Below are 16,529 nucleotides of genomic sequence, written 5' to 3'. Positions count from 1 at the left end.
ATCAAATTAAACCTGCTCTGGTTATACTGAAAAATTTGCATTTAATTTGCATATTTAGGATGCAAATTAGTGAATAGAAAAATCTTACAGCATGTTCTTGAAAACAATTCAGGCCAAAAATATCCAAGACACTTGTGGCAAACTTGATGTGATGAAAAGGATGATCAGAAAATGGCTCTGTTCCCTGAGGGGTGGGGCATTGCTTGAGGCTGGGCTGAATGATCCTGACTGAAGGCAGCAAACAGCCCCTCTTTAGCCTCACCAAAAAAAATCCCTAAAAACTTGACTTTTTTTTTAGTTTGTTTAAGTCCTCCAGTGTTAGCAGCTCTACAGTTACTGAGAGAGAGAATAGTTTCAGAAAGATGTAAATCCAAATGATCTTGAAAGACAAAATATATAAAAATGCTATTACTGTCTAGTGAGACTGCACATTATTTTTGATTTATATTTCTAAATATTTCACCAGAAAAAAACGTTACAGTGTACACTGCATGTTCCTTTGAACATTAAACAAGCTATTAGGGAACACCCTGGTTATTTCTAGTTACCCTGAATACATTTTGGTGCTGAGGAAAAGCATTTCTTCAGCTTTTGTGCATCCAATACCAGCTCAGGGAAGTCAGACAGCTGCTTTCAAAGCAGACTGGGCTTCCAATCGAGCTTAGCTTGGTAGAACAACTTGAAATGTGTCTCTCACCAAGAGATTTTCAAGTGGAAATGCAATAACATGTTAATTAGAAAAGTCTTTACATAGCAAAAGGCTCCCAAAGAACAATTACTCTGTAGTTCATGTAAGCCTTTTCTAACACAATCTTTACATGGGGAAAAGAAAATATGAAAGAAAGAACAACAGCATAGAAAACATGATATAAAATGTTGTATTTGAGAATTTCCCAAGTAGTGATTTCTGTGGAAATCTGCCTTGATTACCAACCAGAACAGAACCAGAGAAACCCAAGAGATGACACAGTCGTTTTCTCCTGGTACAAAACCTGGAAGATCTTGTAACAATTTTAAATTACAGTTATTAGAAAACATGACCTGATACACAAGATTAGCATTGTATCGAGTCAAAAATAAAATACAGACACTTTTTAATACATTCTCAATACAGGGCTTTTCTTCTAACCAGGGAAGCTCACACGCAACATTTGATACTGCAGCTGCTGTTCCAGGACAACAGACTGGATAGACTAAGGGTGTAAAAAGGGAAAAGTCACTAATAAAATACATATTGAGTATATAAAGCAGCTTAAAAGCACAGAAAGCCTCCCAGCACTGCCCACACCAGCTCTGTAGCCTGTGCCCACAGCGCCAAATGCAGAATGATCATTTATGACCACCTAAAAATACCTGTCCCAAACCACAACAGGAGCTGGGGAGCACAGGCAGCTCTCAACAGCTCCTGGACAAGAGCACAGCACTTTTCATTCCTACCCCAACATCTGAGTTCAGAGCAGCAATGCAATCAGGCTCGAAGGGAGGAAATAATCCCAGGCTGGATGGGGCTTGGAGCAGCCTGGGACAGTGGAAGGTGTCCCTGCCCATGGCAGGGGGTGGAGCAAGATGGGCTTTAAGGTCCCTTCCAACCCAAACATTCTGTGAGTCTCTGAGTTAACTCTCCCCAGAATCCCAGAGTAGCCAAGGCTCTCCACACAGGTACCGGTCCTTTTAAAACAACAAGGAAAGATACTCAGGGGTTGTAATTGATTTGTGCACATATTCCTCCATAGAATTTTGTATACAAATACAATAGACACATTTTTTTCAAAACTGTGTACAAAAAACAGCATACATAACAACAACGTGAAATATTTACAGCTGTAACATTAGTTAAAGGCTTGACCTCACTTTACTGAAAAAAAAAAAGCTCATCAGCTACTGTTGAATAGCTGATGAGGATGTTCAGGTTGTTTCCTGGACTCAGGCATCCAAGATCAGACTGTGAGGAATCACATTAATCTCATTTTTTCCTGGTTATTTTTTCAAACGGATACCTGACACAGTTCTACACAAAGAGAGAGTCCTTTTGCATAATCCTGGATATCCAGCCCTTACCATCCTTCAAAGAGCTTTCCACTTTCCTCCACAAAGGATTTGTATCTGGCACTGCACTGAATCAGTTAAGTATTGCCAGTCCTCAGTCTCACACAAAACTGCAGATGCCAGGCTAAGAGTGTCTCAAACCAGGAGATCACAGCAAAAACTATGAACCAAACCGTGTTTTCTGGGGACACTCATGTGAGCAAAGCAGGTTAAACTTCAGCAGCCAAGGGCTGCCTCACCTTGGCACAATTCAGCACATTAATCAACATTAACTCAAGCATTTTGGAGTGTGGTTATGATCATTTCAGATTCACAGACAGACTGTTGAGCAGAGTAACTGTAGTTAAATGTCATGGTGTTTGTAGTGTTAATTCTAATTGAAATTTCCCCAGCTGTTTCAATTCAGCTGAAAGCCTGCAAACAAATCTGAAATGTATTAATAATGATAATGATTAATAATAATATTGCTAGAAGAAAACTCCAGAAATCATCTAGTCTACCTTCCTACTCATTTATTTTTGGAAACTTCAAAGCTCTTGATCAAATTGATATGGGAGGGGCTTCTTTATTGGCATAAGGATAATCACCACAATAATTCTTTGCCCATTAACAGGCAAAGTGTGTATATAGGGGGATTAATTCACTAAAGTAGTTGCTTCCCTTTGAAGTCAGAAAACTTTTTAATAGTGCTTTTCATCCTTGCTTGTTTCTTTGTCTAAGGCACTGCTTCTTTTACAAATCCCACTTGTTAAGTGTCACTTGCCCTGGTTTTGCCAGGAAATCATCTGGGAATCTCAGCCTACGACATTCTAAGCTCCACTCAAGAGTGAATCATCAGTGAAAAGCAGGCTTTAAAAATGAGATTCTTCTAAGTCAGCCAAAACCAGAAAACCAATCCTTCCCTCCCCAAAACACTTGAAACAGATTGCCAATTACAGCAATTAGGATGATTTTTCATATATTAAGCTTCCTGTCTCTTGATTATTAGTTAATTAGCTCTCCAGCACTGAAGAGGTTTCTGCTGTAAATAAAATGTCTAATTTTAGAGTAAACAGAGACGAATAAAAAAAGCAAATACTTCCCAACCCCCTGCCCTTTTTGTCTCTCAAGAAGAGAAAAACTGTGCTAGAAAATCACTAACTTCCAGGAGCAAGGAATTCTAGGCTGCAAATTAACAGTTCCTCCCTTTAAAGTTTGTAAAATGCATCGAATGTGGAAAGGCCACTGTGAGGTAGTATCACAGCACTCCCATTACCCAGCTTGTATCTGTCCTTTTGCAGAACTACTAGAGCTTTTTTAACCCCATTTCAGAAAGATTTCAACTCAACCTTTTATGAAAGGAGAACTATAAATAGGCTCTTAGATTAAAACCCTTACAAGCTGAGAAGGCTGGAAAGGGAGGTGGATATTATCCACCTTTCAGGAGTACAAATTGGGGCTGGAAGGACTTAATTACAAAGATATCCTTAAGAACACACTGCTATAAAGGGCTGCTATAAAAATGACTCCAACTACAGCAGCTCCATCACTCTGCCTGGGAGAGAGGAAACCACCACTTCCCTCTCTTTGCACCCCATGCAGGCAGCACCTCCCAACAACAGCTCCACTCCACACACCAGCTCTGCTGCACGTGGAGAATCCTTCCTCCCAGGTGGATCAACAGAGCCCTTCCCACCAGGCATGCCAGGGATTTGGATTCCTTTGTTTTCACTTTGAAATCTCCAAGCAGAGAAGAACTGCTGGCATGACCTAAGGGAGCTACATCCAGTGCTTGGAAGTGTCTCAGGCAGAAAGAAGTTTGGATTTGAATGTGGAATTCACCATTACACGTGAATTACTCACTCTCCTGAAACGGGGAATTCATGGTTTTCCCTATGATTTCACTGTGATGATGTATTCTTATTTATGATGTCATCAATGCCTTCTGTAATTACAAATAAATGGGTAATTCACAATCAGTGTCCAGGGAAATAATTTTCATATAGCAGTCAAGAAAGTTCTTATGGTTTCAGTACTCCTGTGCTAAGAATTTTGCAATTGTGCTCAACTGGATATTTGAAGTTCCTTCATATATTGTACCTGAAATCAGAAGAAAATAAATTAGTGGACTATAAACCCACAGTGAATTTATGAAGAGAGACCAAAATATCATCCTAAAAGTCCAGTTAGAACCTTTACAATTAAGAAATGAAGCTTTACTATGCAAGTATTAGTGCAGAATTATAATTATCTATATAATATTATAAATGTTCATATTTTATTATCTGTAACAATTAAAGCACTTTTCAGGCTGGCACCACATAATGCAAAGACATTTTCCTGAAAAGCAATTCTTAAATAGCCAACAACAATGAAGAAGTTCCAAATGCTATTACGATAAAAGCCAAAGGGTGATATTGTTTAAAATGTTAAACTGTTGGGTCCAAGGATTATCCTGATAAACAAGGAAGCCTTGAAAATAAAATTCCACATAGATTCAGATCTTAAAGCCAAAGAAGGCATTTTCATTTTTTTTTTTACTGACATTTTCTTAGTAGAATGGGACACAATGTTTGTGTCTGTATTTTGTTGGTATCCAATTAAATATTATAACTCGCCTTGCACGTACATACATTTATACCTAAAGTTTTATATCTGAGCCTTTGAATTAGTGTTGATACAGTCTCAGGGAAAAAATATCCTGGAAAAAAAAGCCAGTCCTTCATCCTCAAACTTTAACAGCACTAATGCTACAAGGGATACTTGTTAAGAAAGTGTCACTCACCTATCTTGCAGTCACGATAGTACTTTTCTATCGGGTAATTTTTGGTGAATCCAACACCTCCCATCCATTCAATACATTTACTGGTTGTCAGTGTTGCAACCTATGAAGAGAGTTTTCAGAGTTACAGGAGTCAACTTCATGACAGGGGTGGTAAAACTTATACTTTGTAGCTAATTAAAAACAAAACAGGGAATAAAGCAGTGACTAGAACAGGAGAGAAGAAGGATGGGTATGTTGGTATTCATCTTCAGTAAGTCACTTTAGAATAAAAATTACATTTTTTGAAATCAGAGCACACCAGGAGTTCACTAATTGTTCCAGCAATAGTTTCTATGCTGCACTCTGCACAAGACCAGCAGTGGTATGCAAGACAGCAATTGCAAAGGGACAGAAGTCATCCAGTTTTGAATCATTTTAAGAGTCACAGATGTGATCAGCAGAGCTGTAATGGTCACAAATGAACTCTTTACAGTGTCATTTCTCATGCCACAAAAAGAGATTTCTGATAAAATCAAATCTTATCTAGGTAAGTGCAAGTATTAACTCACTTTCCTCTTTTAGTGTTGTTGTTTAGTTTTAAAAAATTTATTTAGGGGCATGAGCAGCTTATTCCTTGGTGACTTACTTTAGATTCTGTGCATGGACTGAGAAACACAGAATGGTTTGGGTTGGAGTAGATCTTAAAACTCATCTCATTCCAACCCCCCTGCCATGGGCATGAACACCTTCCACTACACCAGGTTGCTCCAAGTCCCATCTGACTTGGCCTCAAACACCTCCAGGGATGTGACAGCCAAGCTGAAAGTACATCCAGAGATTCCACAGCAAAGACGAATTATGAATTACACACTGGATAGCAGCTTTCCCAGCAGTGGAATGAAGCCCTGGAGTGAGGGAGATGCAGGTACCTCAGCAGTGAAGTACTTGGCCATGCTGGCCTCCTTGATGGCCGGCCTGCCCGTCTCCGCCAGCCGCGCCGCGTTGTAGGTCAGCAGCCTGGCCGCCTCCAGCTGCGTGGCCACCTGGGCAATCTGGTGCTGCATCCCCTGCAACAGCACCACAGCACTCACACAGAGCCACAGCCCCGCTGGAATTCCCAGCAACAACCATTCTGTCCCCATGGAAATGTGCCTGCACTCTGAAATGAAAATATGGAATCCAGGTGGGACGTAATTCCATGTTACTTCTGTGTTTATTGACAGAGGTTGGGCCACTGAAGTGCTTTCAGGAACTGCACTCCTATTCTCCCCTTCCCTTCTCTTGGATTCAGGAGCACTGGGGTTCATTTTGCCTGACTGGCTGCACAGAGGGTTACCTATTTAAACCCAGGAATATAAAGGAAAATTTTACCCCAATCTTAACATCCTCCTCGGGATTACAAAGACATGAGGAAGTCAGAGCTGCGTTTTCATTCTGCAGCTTTTCATTGAGACAGTAACAGGTCTGGCTCCCTGATGAGCTTAACCAAGGAAGCCTTGTAAACAAGTATTCCTTGAATAAAGTGGAGAACTAGCGAGGTGACAACTCCTTCCCATGTCCCAGAGGCACAAGACAAGATTTAGGAGCAGCTTAAAGGTACAGAGGACATGACTGAAGAATGGATTCAAGGGGAAGGAAAGAGGTGATGGAGCTCACATCTGAATGGTATTACGGAAGAATGGGTTTATTTAAGAACACCCAAATATTATGATGATTGAAAATGAACATTTAGTAGTCTAAAACACAATGAAATCTTTCATCTTATTAGAGCACTAACACTGTTCCCTCAGATTTGCAGAAATATATAGGCAGGTCAAAATACCAAAATGATTCGGCAATTATAAATTCCATTTCCCATTCAAAAGACGTAGTTCCAATCATTTCCTAGGTATCTATGAGTGCTTCCTAAAATTTGCATAAATTATGAGTAGTGCTAATGTTCCTTCTCTTCAGCTGAGATGTAGGTTTCTTTGAACAAGAAAATTACTATAGTAATTACAATTATGTATCTTCCTTATTAAACTATACATCATTTTTGCAACAAAGAGTTCTCTTTCGTCGTAAGAAACAGATATTATAATGAAAACTAAATGTCTTTGTATACCACAGGAAACCTAATAATTCAATCAGTTTTCCTCATCTTTTTATCATTTCTGTTGTCTCCAGAAAAAGCCCTTCCTCTACACCTCAGGAAAGGGTATAAAAACTGGAGCACATTCAGTACAGTGGGATATTAAAATCAGAAGAGAAGGGAGTTCTATGTGTATTATTTTCAAAGAATGTCAGTAAGTTATCAGGCAAAAGGAATATGTCAATAATATTTTAAAGTTTTACGTTATTTGTGTGGCAGTTGCAAAGGCACACAGCACTGAATTGATGAATTTTACATGGCAGATGAATGTTCATCCAGAATTTTTTTTGAAAAATTCTTCTCAAATATTGAGGAGGAGAGACATGACACGAGGTGGAGCACAAATTATGCAAATCATAATAGTCATTTTACTGATTACTGTGGTCACTGCTCCTTTCTTAGAGGAAACATCCCTTGTGTCCATTAACAAGTACCTGGAAATCAAACACACTTTTCCCAAACTGGACTCTCTCCTTTGTGTAGGGAACTGTACGGTCAAAACAGCCCTGGGCCAGTCCCAACATCTGTAAGGAAAAATAAGGATATGGTCAGTAAAAATTGATTAATTGAATGCACCTAATGGAGATGATAACAGTTGATCTTCTGGTCAGGCAGGTTGATATTCAGGAGAAAAGTTGTTTTCTTCCTACCTAGATATTGCTAAAATTTCTATATAGAATCCTAGGAGCCAGAATTTTACAGTTATCAGACAAATTGAGGTGAATTTTAATAAAGAAAAGTTTCAGGAACAAACCCATTACATGCCCATTTCTTACCACATGAAAACACTACTACTAATTTTTGAACAATACTTATGGGTCAACTGTAATTGCAAAACTATTAAGTGTTTCTGGGAAAACTCATAATTGCATGAGAAAATGACTGTAAACTGAAGATCTATAGATCTACATTACCCTACTAAAGGAAGAATAATCTGAATGATTAATCAAAACTATTTTCATAATCAAAATAATTTCTCATTTTCTAGAGGACACCAAACTGCCAGAATTAGCAATTTATTTCAGAAGTTAGAAACTTAGTGGAGTGGAAGGAGAGATAACATTTCTTCCACTATCTTCCAACTCTGCAGAACAATTGTAGAAGAATTTAGACCAATTTTGTCTTTCCACAAAGACAAGAGTAGGCAGCTGTCACATCAAGCAGCTTAGAAAAACTACCTTTAATGATGTACAACAGGAAAAAAAAAGATACCTAGGAAAACAATAAAAGAAAATATTGCAGTCTGCTGCTAATCAGCCCCATTATCAGATTTGTTATTTCTTTATATAAACTCATATAAAAGAGCCAAGTACATCAGCTTCAGCACCTCCAACAATATATGCAGCTGCCTTGCACTAAAACCATCTGAAACTGTTTTCAAAGCCACAATTACATTTTATAAGATCTTCATTATCTTTTAAAATTATTACTACTGCAAAACTAAACTCAATACCACAGGGCTTTAGAGCTGCTGTTCTTGTCAAGTCCATTTCTCTTAATTTGAAGGTGTCAAGAAAGCAGTAACTAAGATATAACAACTACCTGACCTTAACTTTTAATTAAGGTGTAACTTGGAGTAATTAAGAGTAAAATCCAGACCATGTATTTTACTGCCAGAGCCTCTATATTATTTATATCTCTGGGAACAATGGGGCCCACAGCCCTTTTTAAATGCCATATCAGACAAAGTTTAATCACAGGTAATCTTTAGAAATGATGGAAAAGACAGCCCAATTATCAGCATAGTGTACTGCCATGTGGAAAGTCTCAATTTCATGCCGATGATTACTTCAAAAATAATTTAAAAAAAAAAACTTATCACAAGCCATTTTATTCTAGGGCTGAACCTGATTCCCACTGAGATCAGCAGCTACCTGAGATTCAAATTGACTTTACAGCAAAATACATTTTGAAATAACTCCAAGGTCAGTAAATATTTTCCCCTAAGATGCCATACAGTGCAATTTTCAAACACAACAATGAAATAGAACAGTTCTGATAGAGAAAATTACATTTATTTTAAAAATAAGCTGACTTTTAAAAATAAGTTGCTGGAAGAACATCCCCACACAATCCCAGTTGGTATAATGCATTTCAGTGTGTTATATTTTCCAAAGTTAGTTTTTTTAATAAAATAAATTTTCACAGTGGAAGACAGGAATGTTGACATAACTCAGCAGCAATAAGTTAACGACCAAAGACAAGCTAATTGCCATTTAATGCTTTCTGAGTCTATTGCTTATGTCACCACGGGAGAATTTTCCCACTGGCAGGTGTTCCTGTCCTCACTGTAACTTTGCTACAGGAACAGTGACATCTAGTGGCAATTGAGCTTTTAATTAAGTATTTTCTAAACAGCTTTAAATATCCCATACATTTCAGTCCAAACTCAAGTTATATCCTGGCTGTGCTCAGTAATAAACCCGATGACCCACCTGTGCAGCAATCCCTATCCTGCCAGTATTGAGCATTCCAATGGCATACTTATATCCTTGTCCAACTTGTCCCAGGATATTGGTCTCAGGAACCTAAAATATAAAACCACCCAATTATTCCTGTTCTATTCTGCTTTGCAACTACTAACAGGGTTCACATACCAATCAGTGTACATATTTTATTAATTGTTCCTCATAAGTGAAGGCATAAAACAGAAACCAGATATTTGATTCCTAGGACATCAGATTAGAACATGTCCAGATTCATGTGATTATATAACTGATGAAAAAAATGCATCAAAATTTAAGAAATTCAACCCCTCTCTAGACTTCTGTGGGAGGAAAATGTTAATATATGCCAAATAATCAGTGTGTCTAAGGGAAAAAAACAGGGAATTTAGTTAATATTCATTCCTTATGTGTGGTCAGGTTCCAGTTGTACCCAAATTTATGCTTCAACAGCTGAACTTACAGTACCTTCACGTTATCAAACGTTACTGGGCAGGTGGAAGATGCTCTGATTCCCAGCTTGTCCTCCTTTTTCCCCACGTGAAGCCCCTCTGTGTTGCGATCCACTATGAAGCAGGTAATTCCCCTGTATCCCTGGGGGGAGTTAAAAATAATCAAAAACCGTTTTTTATACTAATACCACTCAAAATCTACTACCTACATCCACACTGGGGACAAACCTGACACTTGCATATTCAGCTATATAATTTTTTATTGGATTTACTTTGCTATAGGATACTTTTTAGTTTTCCATTTTGCCTCTTAACAAGAGCAACTTATCAGCTAAGTCAGAAAGGTTAGAAAAACTTAAGACTGTGAGTCCTGTTACTCAGAACACCACCAGTGCTGTGCTCTTCACCTAAACAACCATGATCCTGCCATTTTTATTTTCCCTGGCTGGATGAATTTATTAAATTGTTCGCCAAGTTCTCAATTTTTGTTGGGAAATATTTTTAAAGGTTTGCAGTCAGCTAGGAAAAGGTGCACAGAGTATTAACCTCTAACATCAGATTATTAATATAAAATCCACAGTTTCATACATCAGCAGCAGTCACTGAAATGCAACAATGCTGTAGCAACTTACTAAGGATGGGTCTGTATTTGCCATGACAAAGAAAACTCCTGCATCTTCTGCTAAGCTAATCCACATCTTTGAGCCATTGATAATGTAGTAGTCTCCTTTCTTTTCAGCTCGAGTCTTCAAGGAAAAAGCATCACTGCCAGACCCAGCCTCCGAAAGACAGAAACTCCCTAGCTGTCGAGGGAAGAGAAAAAGCCAATTTAATTTTCACAAATATAAACAAATCCTACAAGGAAAATACTTATAAGCCAGCACAAGTCTCTTAAATTCAAACATTTTAACCTATTGCATTAAAGTAACTGAGCTTCAGCTATGGAGATTAAGAATAGAAACACTGTGTAATTACACATCTCTCAAAGTCAACTGTTTTATGGTTCTTTTCCACAGTAAATTAAATTTTAATGAAACTAATAAGTGCCTTTCCACTTTTACCTCTCAGCTACTGATGACAGGATGTATCTATATCACCACAGATCTCAGCTCTAACCAGTGTTCCAAAGTTCACACATATTTTCCAGAGCTGCAGACACACATTAATCACTGAAAAAAAATCCCACTAACATTACTAAACCATAATATAATTTTAATAGTGAAGTAAAGTAAGACTTTGACTCACTGTATCTTTAGACACCCTGGGCAGGTAAGTTCTCTTCTGTTCTTCTGTTCCATAGGTGGTAAACAACTTATTTGTTAGAGTGTTTTGGAGTTCACACACAAGAGCCACAGCTGGATCAACTTTGGCCAATTCTTCCACCGCCAATATGATTGAAAAAAATGAAGCTCCAGTTCCTCCATATTCTTCCCCAAGCTCAATACTCATCAGCTGAAATGGAAAAGGTGCAAATACATCAATCTGTTGGTTCTGATAGCAGGAAAGGCTAAAACTGAATCCAAGAATGAACATGAGGATATTGGCAATGTAAGTCCTCATGGCTGCCCAGCAAGGCATAGAAGACTCCTGATACTCTTTTCCATCAACACTTGGAGTCATGGCCTTTCCAGCATCCAATTATGCTTAACCAACTAAAAAAAAAGTGAGGGAGGGAAGACAAGGAACTAAAAGATAAGATGAAGTATGGGGGAGATGGAAAAAAATGACAGTAAAAGATGGAGAGTGATAATGCTGTAAAGAAAGTTGTCTTGTGGTTGACAACTGCAAAATTTTTAACGATGCATTAGTTCATTTGAATTTATCCCTCAAACGTTTCACCTAAAAATCTGAACAGGGCACAGTTAGAGATTCATAAAATGATGTTACTTTCCAAATAAAAGATTAGGTAGAAGTGTGCAGACCCCTTGTTCAAACAGTCCCTGTATGACGGAATCTTCCATTTTTGCATTCTCATCCATTTTTTGTACAAAAGGTGCAACTCGTTCCTGGGCAAATTTGGTCACTGTAACAAAGAGAAGAAAGAAAACCTGTAAGTATTCCAACAGTCTCCTTTGGGATCAATATAACAGGAATGTGGTGCTTCTGACAGGTTATGCATGTGTTCTGACTACTTGACCCAGACAAGTAGCCCAAGCAAAACAAGCACAACTCCCCCAACAATCTCAACATTTGACTAGAAATAAATAATGAAAACAAAATTTTAAGCTACAATATCCCTTCTAGTTAAAACATTTCTGAATTTTAAATACAGATATAATAGCTACCCATGTCTTTCAGCATGGCTTCCTCCTCAGTGAACATCTGAAGTGGAGCACAGGCAAGTCCATCACTGGCTAGATTTGGCTTGAGTTCTGATTTGGAGGACCTAAAAACACGGGGAGAAACCCTCCAAGGAGCCAAGTATGCTGGTATGTGTCTTCTCAGCTGTTGGCAACAAATACAGAAGATGCAAACAGTTAGATTGTATGCAGACAGCAACATATAACTTTACGCAGTGCTTTTATTCAGTAAATGATTAGGAAATATAACTTATACCCAACGTTTGAAAGCTTTTAAGATATAACATCCCCTATGTCCTAAACAAAAATATCCTTTAATTACTTTTCTCTTAACATCAGACAGTTTTCTTTCTGGGAGTTAACTAATACAACGTTATTCTACAAAGTATGTAAAAACATTAATTTTAGTCAAGTTTGGGGTTTACAGCAAATAAACCCTGCTGTTAATATTTCTTTTCATAGATGATGCAAGTCTACTGCAATATTCAGAGTGGGGAGTGTATATTTCAATAGAATTAATACTTTCATTAACAAATATGATAAGAGTAAATGTAAAATACACAGAGAATGGCTTTTACAGGCCTGTCAACTTTAATTACTGACTTTAGCTTTCTCCCTGGTTTTCTTGGGACCAGCAATTTTTGTTTCTAAAGCAATTGGAAAGCCCCTCATGCGGATTATTGGTATTTTGCTGTGAAAGGCCCTAACTTTTAACTGCACTGTGGATTTCTGCATTCAAACTGAATTCTTATCCACCACTTAATGATTTTCAGAACAAGCACACATTTTGTAGACAAAGCCCTGGCATTTGAATGCTTCTGTGACTTAATTTCTATACAGTTAAAATCCTACAGTAAGTATATTGATAGTGTTATGTAACTAATAATTAATGTGTTCTATTTGGTTGATTTCTTTTGAAAGAACAGGAAGGAACTAAAACTAAGTGATTTATGCCTATGCTCCCAATTTCTCCACAATAAACAACAATAATTTCAAGAAGCATTAGTTATCCAACCAAAAGAGCAGAGGCATTAGAGAACATTTGACTGTGGGGAATAATCTTAGGAATATATGGCAAAAGTCACAAAAATGAACAGAACAGTGGCTTTTGGGAGGAAGCTACACACAGTGATTGTCAGGACACAGATAATGTGACAGTTTTGTCCCTTGGCGACCTAAAAACTTTGTGTTCAAAGACTTAATTACCTCACAGCAGGCTTTAGAAAGGTAAGTTTGGTATAAAAGCCAATATGCTTTCCAAACAGAGAATAATTTTTAGGATTTTAAAGGAAGTTGTCACGATATGATCTGGCTCCAAAAGTAATGGGCTAGTAGTAGCTAAAAGATATTCCTGAAAAGCAGCATAGCTTGACTGTGTCTGAAAGGAGGCAGGACAGAACAATGGCTCTGCTCTCCCAGCTCCCCAAAGCCAGCCCACTCTGGGGCTGATGCCCACAGATCTGATCTTTGCTACAGATTTCTGTCACTTTTGCTATGTCAGCCTAAAGTGTGGAGACACAAATGTCTTACTATGACAACTGCTGACAGAAACCCCCAGGAGAGACACAGCTGTGCCATGAAGTATATGAAAACATGTCTGCCAACACACATTTTTGGCAGCACTAATTCTTAACCCCAGAGTGAGCAACAGACTGGCTGTGCCCTAAGCAGGCGCCTGTTTAGCTCCCAGAACACAGGGCAATTCCACAATGCACATTGTGATAGCAGCATTCCTCTAAAAACAGCAGAAACTCTGGGGTCAGGAAGTAAAAATTCCTTTGATCCTTCTAATAATTCCCCCTCTTTCATATCGGCTTTCAACACTTGTCATCTCCCTGGCTGAAGAACTGATGTAAAACACATTGATGAACTCTTGGAGGCAAGAAGCAAAAGTCTACTGTGATAAGGAAACTCTGATTTTAGCACAAACAAAATCACGTGCATAAAAAAAAACCCCAACCCTAACAACAACAAACAGTAAGAAGTGGTAATAGAGAAAATAAATATTGCTGTGAACATTCAGTATTCAGTCACATTCAACACCCCTGGTGACATAAAACAACTACTGGTGAGCAGGGCTGAATTACGAATATAACGTTTGGATGATGAACAATAGCTGCAACACCTTCAAACGATGATGAAGTTACTGGAGTCACTGGGGGTCTTACCAAAAATAAAGAAAACATTGTTTAGTAGAGATTGAATCCAAGGCAACCCCGTTCTGGAAGCAGTTGGCCAGGATTATTTGCAGAACACGCAGCTATGCTGGGGTCACCTGACACCCAGGTGTGCCAACACCCACCTGTGCCAGTCTGTCCTTGGCAAGGTCTGAGAGGGAAAAACCTGAGTATGCACAGGCACATTTCTATTTAACACCGTGCTGCTTCTCGAGCAGTGACAGGCCTACAAACCACACACACTTCCTGCTCCTTCCACTACTTCATTTCCAAGTACAAAGAAAGGAGCAGTTTTCCTCCATGATGGCATAAATAAGGTGAATCACTGGGAATATAAAATATAAAATCATAGAGTGGTTTGGGTTGGAAGGGACATAAAAGCTCATCCAGTGCTACTCCCTGGAAATGACACCTTCCACTATTCCAGGTTGCTCCAAGCCCTGTCCAACCTGGCTTTGGACTCTTCCAGGGATGGGGTGGCCAGGATTGATTCTCTGGACAACCTGTGCCAGGGTCTCACCACATTCACAGCAATCTGGGATCACCTCTCCTGAAACCACCCCAGGCTTTCCTTCCTTCCCATCGCTTTTCCTGCAGCCAACCCGCATTAGAATGGCCGGGAATGGTGTCCTACCACAGCAGGAGAAACAAAGGTTCAGACATTTATCAACCATGGTTTGGTAAGCACTTGTTTGAGACATAAGTGGTGCTGCAGGAGCAAAGGAATATTCCTAACAAGGTCACCTTGAAAAGTTTTAGAACCAATGGGATGCACGCAAGGGATGGGATTTATGCTGGCAACACCCACACAAAGAGCAGCAACTCACAGGTAATACCACAGCAATAATAGACCAGCGTGGAAATCATATTTTAGTTCAACATTTACATTTAAAAAGTAAATAAATAATCAAGCCACTACATTATTGTGTACCTTTTTATTCTTAGAAGCCATGTAGTATCACTAACTTCAGACAGTTATTTAAAGCACATGTACATTACTTAAATCCTTGGATGCTGCTTCACTGCCTTTTTTTTTTTCCTCCTCTTTTTCTGCAGGTAGTGATTTATGCTGCTACAGGATTCAGACTGCTTGCCCTACTGAACACATGCATTTGAGAACTGGTTGCTGATAACATTGATTTTTTTCTGTTTATCTCAATTCTTACCTCCACCTCAGCTCTTTAAAAGATCAGTTCTCTTAGCTTCCTTCTTTTTATTTTACTATCTAAAACAAGATTTTAATGCTGGGCCTGCCATCAATGTTAAGATATAAACAGAAAAAGACCACAGCAATGTTTTACTCAGCTCACTTTGCTTGCCTTGACTCCCTCTCTTGTATCCATCCTAGCTGGTTTCCACATAACTCCTATCTCCCAGCAGAGAAGCTTCCAAATGGGAAGCTTTCCTTCATTTCTGGGGTTGGTTTTCTTTACTTCAATTTAATTCAAGTGCCACGACACACCCACGAGCTGCACGAGAAGGTCCCAGGCCAGCACATCTTCTCACCCTGCACAGCCAAGGCATGCACAGCAAAAACACAGGGTCTCTGCTTGCTTTGATCACACCTCGAGTGCCACGAGTGTGTTTAGGAAACCACAGAATATTCCGAGTTGAGAGGGACCCACAGGGATCATCCAGTTCATGTCCTGGTCCTGCCCAGACCCCCCAACAATCCCAGCCTGTGCCCCCCTGGCAGCGCTGTCCCAATGCTCCTGGAGCTCTGGCAGCCTCGGGGCTGTGCCCATTCCCTGGGGAGCCTGGGCAGTGCCCAGCACCCTCTGGGGGAAGAACCTTTCCCTGACACATAAGTAAAGGAGACCTCGAAGCACCTCTGCTGCCAGGACGGTGCTGCCTCATCACAACCACTTCACAAGACTTACAAGAACTTTTATTTGCAAGAACTTACCCAACACCGCCCCTCCACACACAAATCCACAGGGCAGAAGGAGAAAAGGGCTTCCCAACCCCCCCCTCACGCCTCGCAGAGCTGCCCCTGGAGCCCCCGCACCCCGACAGCTCCCAGCCCCGGAGCCAGAGGCCGCCCGTCACCGGCAGGTTCGGGAGCTGCAGCAGCTCAGTAGGACACGGAGTAGCTTTCCCTCGTCCCCATTCCTCTCGCCCTTGGCCCGCCCTGAGACGTCACCTTCGCACAGCCCCTCAGCCACGCTCCCGCTGCCGCCGCCATTTTCGTGCCCGCCCCGTGACGTCAGGACCACCACCCGCGTGACGTCAGAGC

The 16,529-nt window shown here is 39.7% G+C and overlaps 1 protein-coding gene across 1 annotated transcript; it reads right to left on the bottom strand.

Moving 5' to 3' along the window:
* Window positions 1-859: 859 nt before the first annotated feature.
* ACADSB (acyl-CoA dehydrogenase short/branched chain) lies at window positions 860-16,512 on the bottom strand. Its single transcript, XM_082286041.1, has 11 exons — window positions 16,437-16,512; window positions 12,102-12,261; window positions 11,739-11,839; window positions 11,062-11,268; window positions 10,449-10,619; window positions 9,833-9,958; window positions 9,356-9,448; window positions 7,355-7,444; window positions 5,719-5,856; window positions 4,811-4,910; window positions 860-4,125 (listed from the first exon to the last, which is right to left on the bottom strand). Exons 1-11 carry the CDS (start codon window positions 16,476-16,478, stop codon window positions 4,055-4,057), a joined length of 1,299 nt encoding a protein of 432 aa, XP_082142167.1. The 5' UTR covers window positions 16,479-16,512; the 3' UTR covers window positions 860-4,054.
* Window positions 16,513-16,529: the final 17 nt, after the last annotated feature.

Source organism: Coloeus monedula (genome assembly GCF_965178545.1).
Source record: "Coloeus monedula genome assembly, chromosome: 8".
NCBI lineage: Eukaryota > Metazoa > Chordata > Aves > Passeriformes > Corvidae > Coloeus > Coloeus monedula.
The sequence above is the reverse complement of the archived record's forward strand: the minus strand, read 5'-3'. Positions and strand labels throughout refer to the sequence as shown.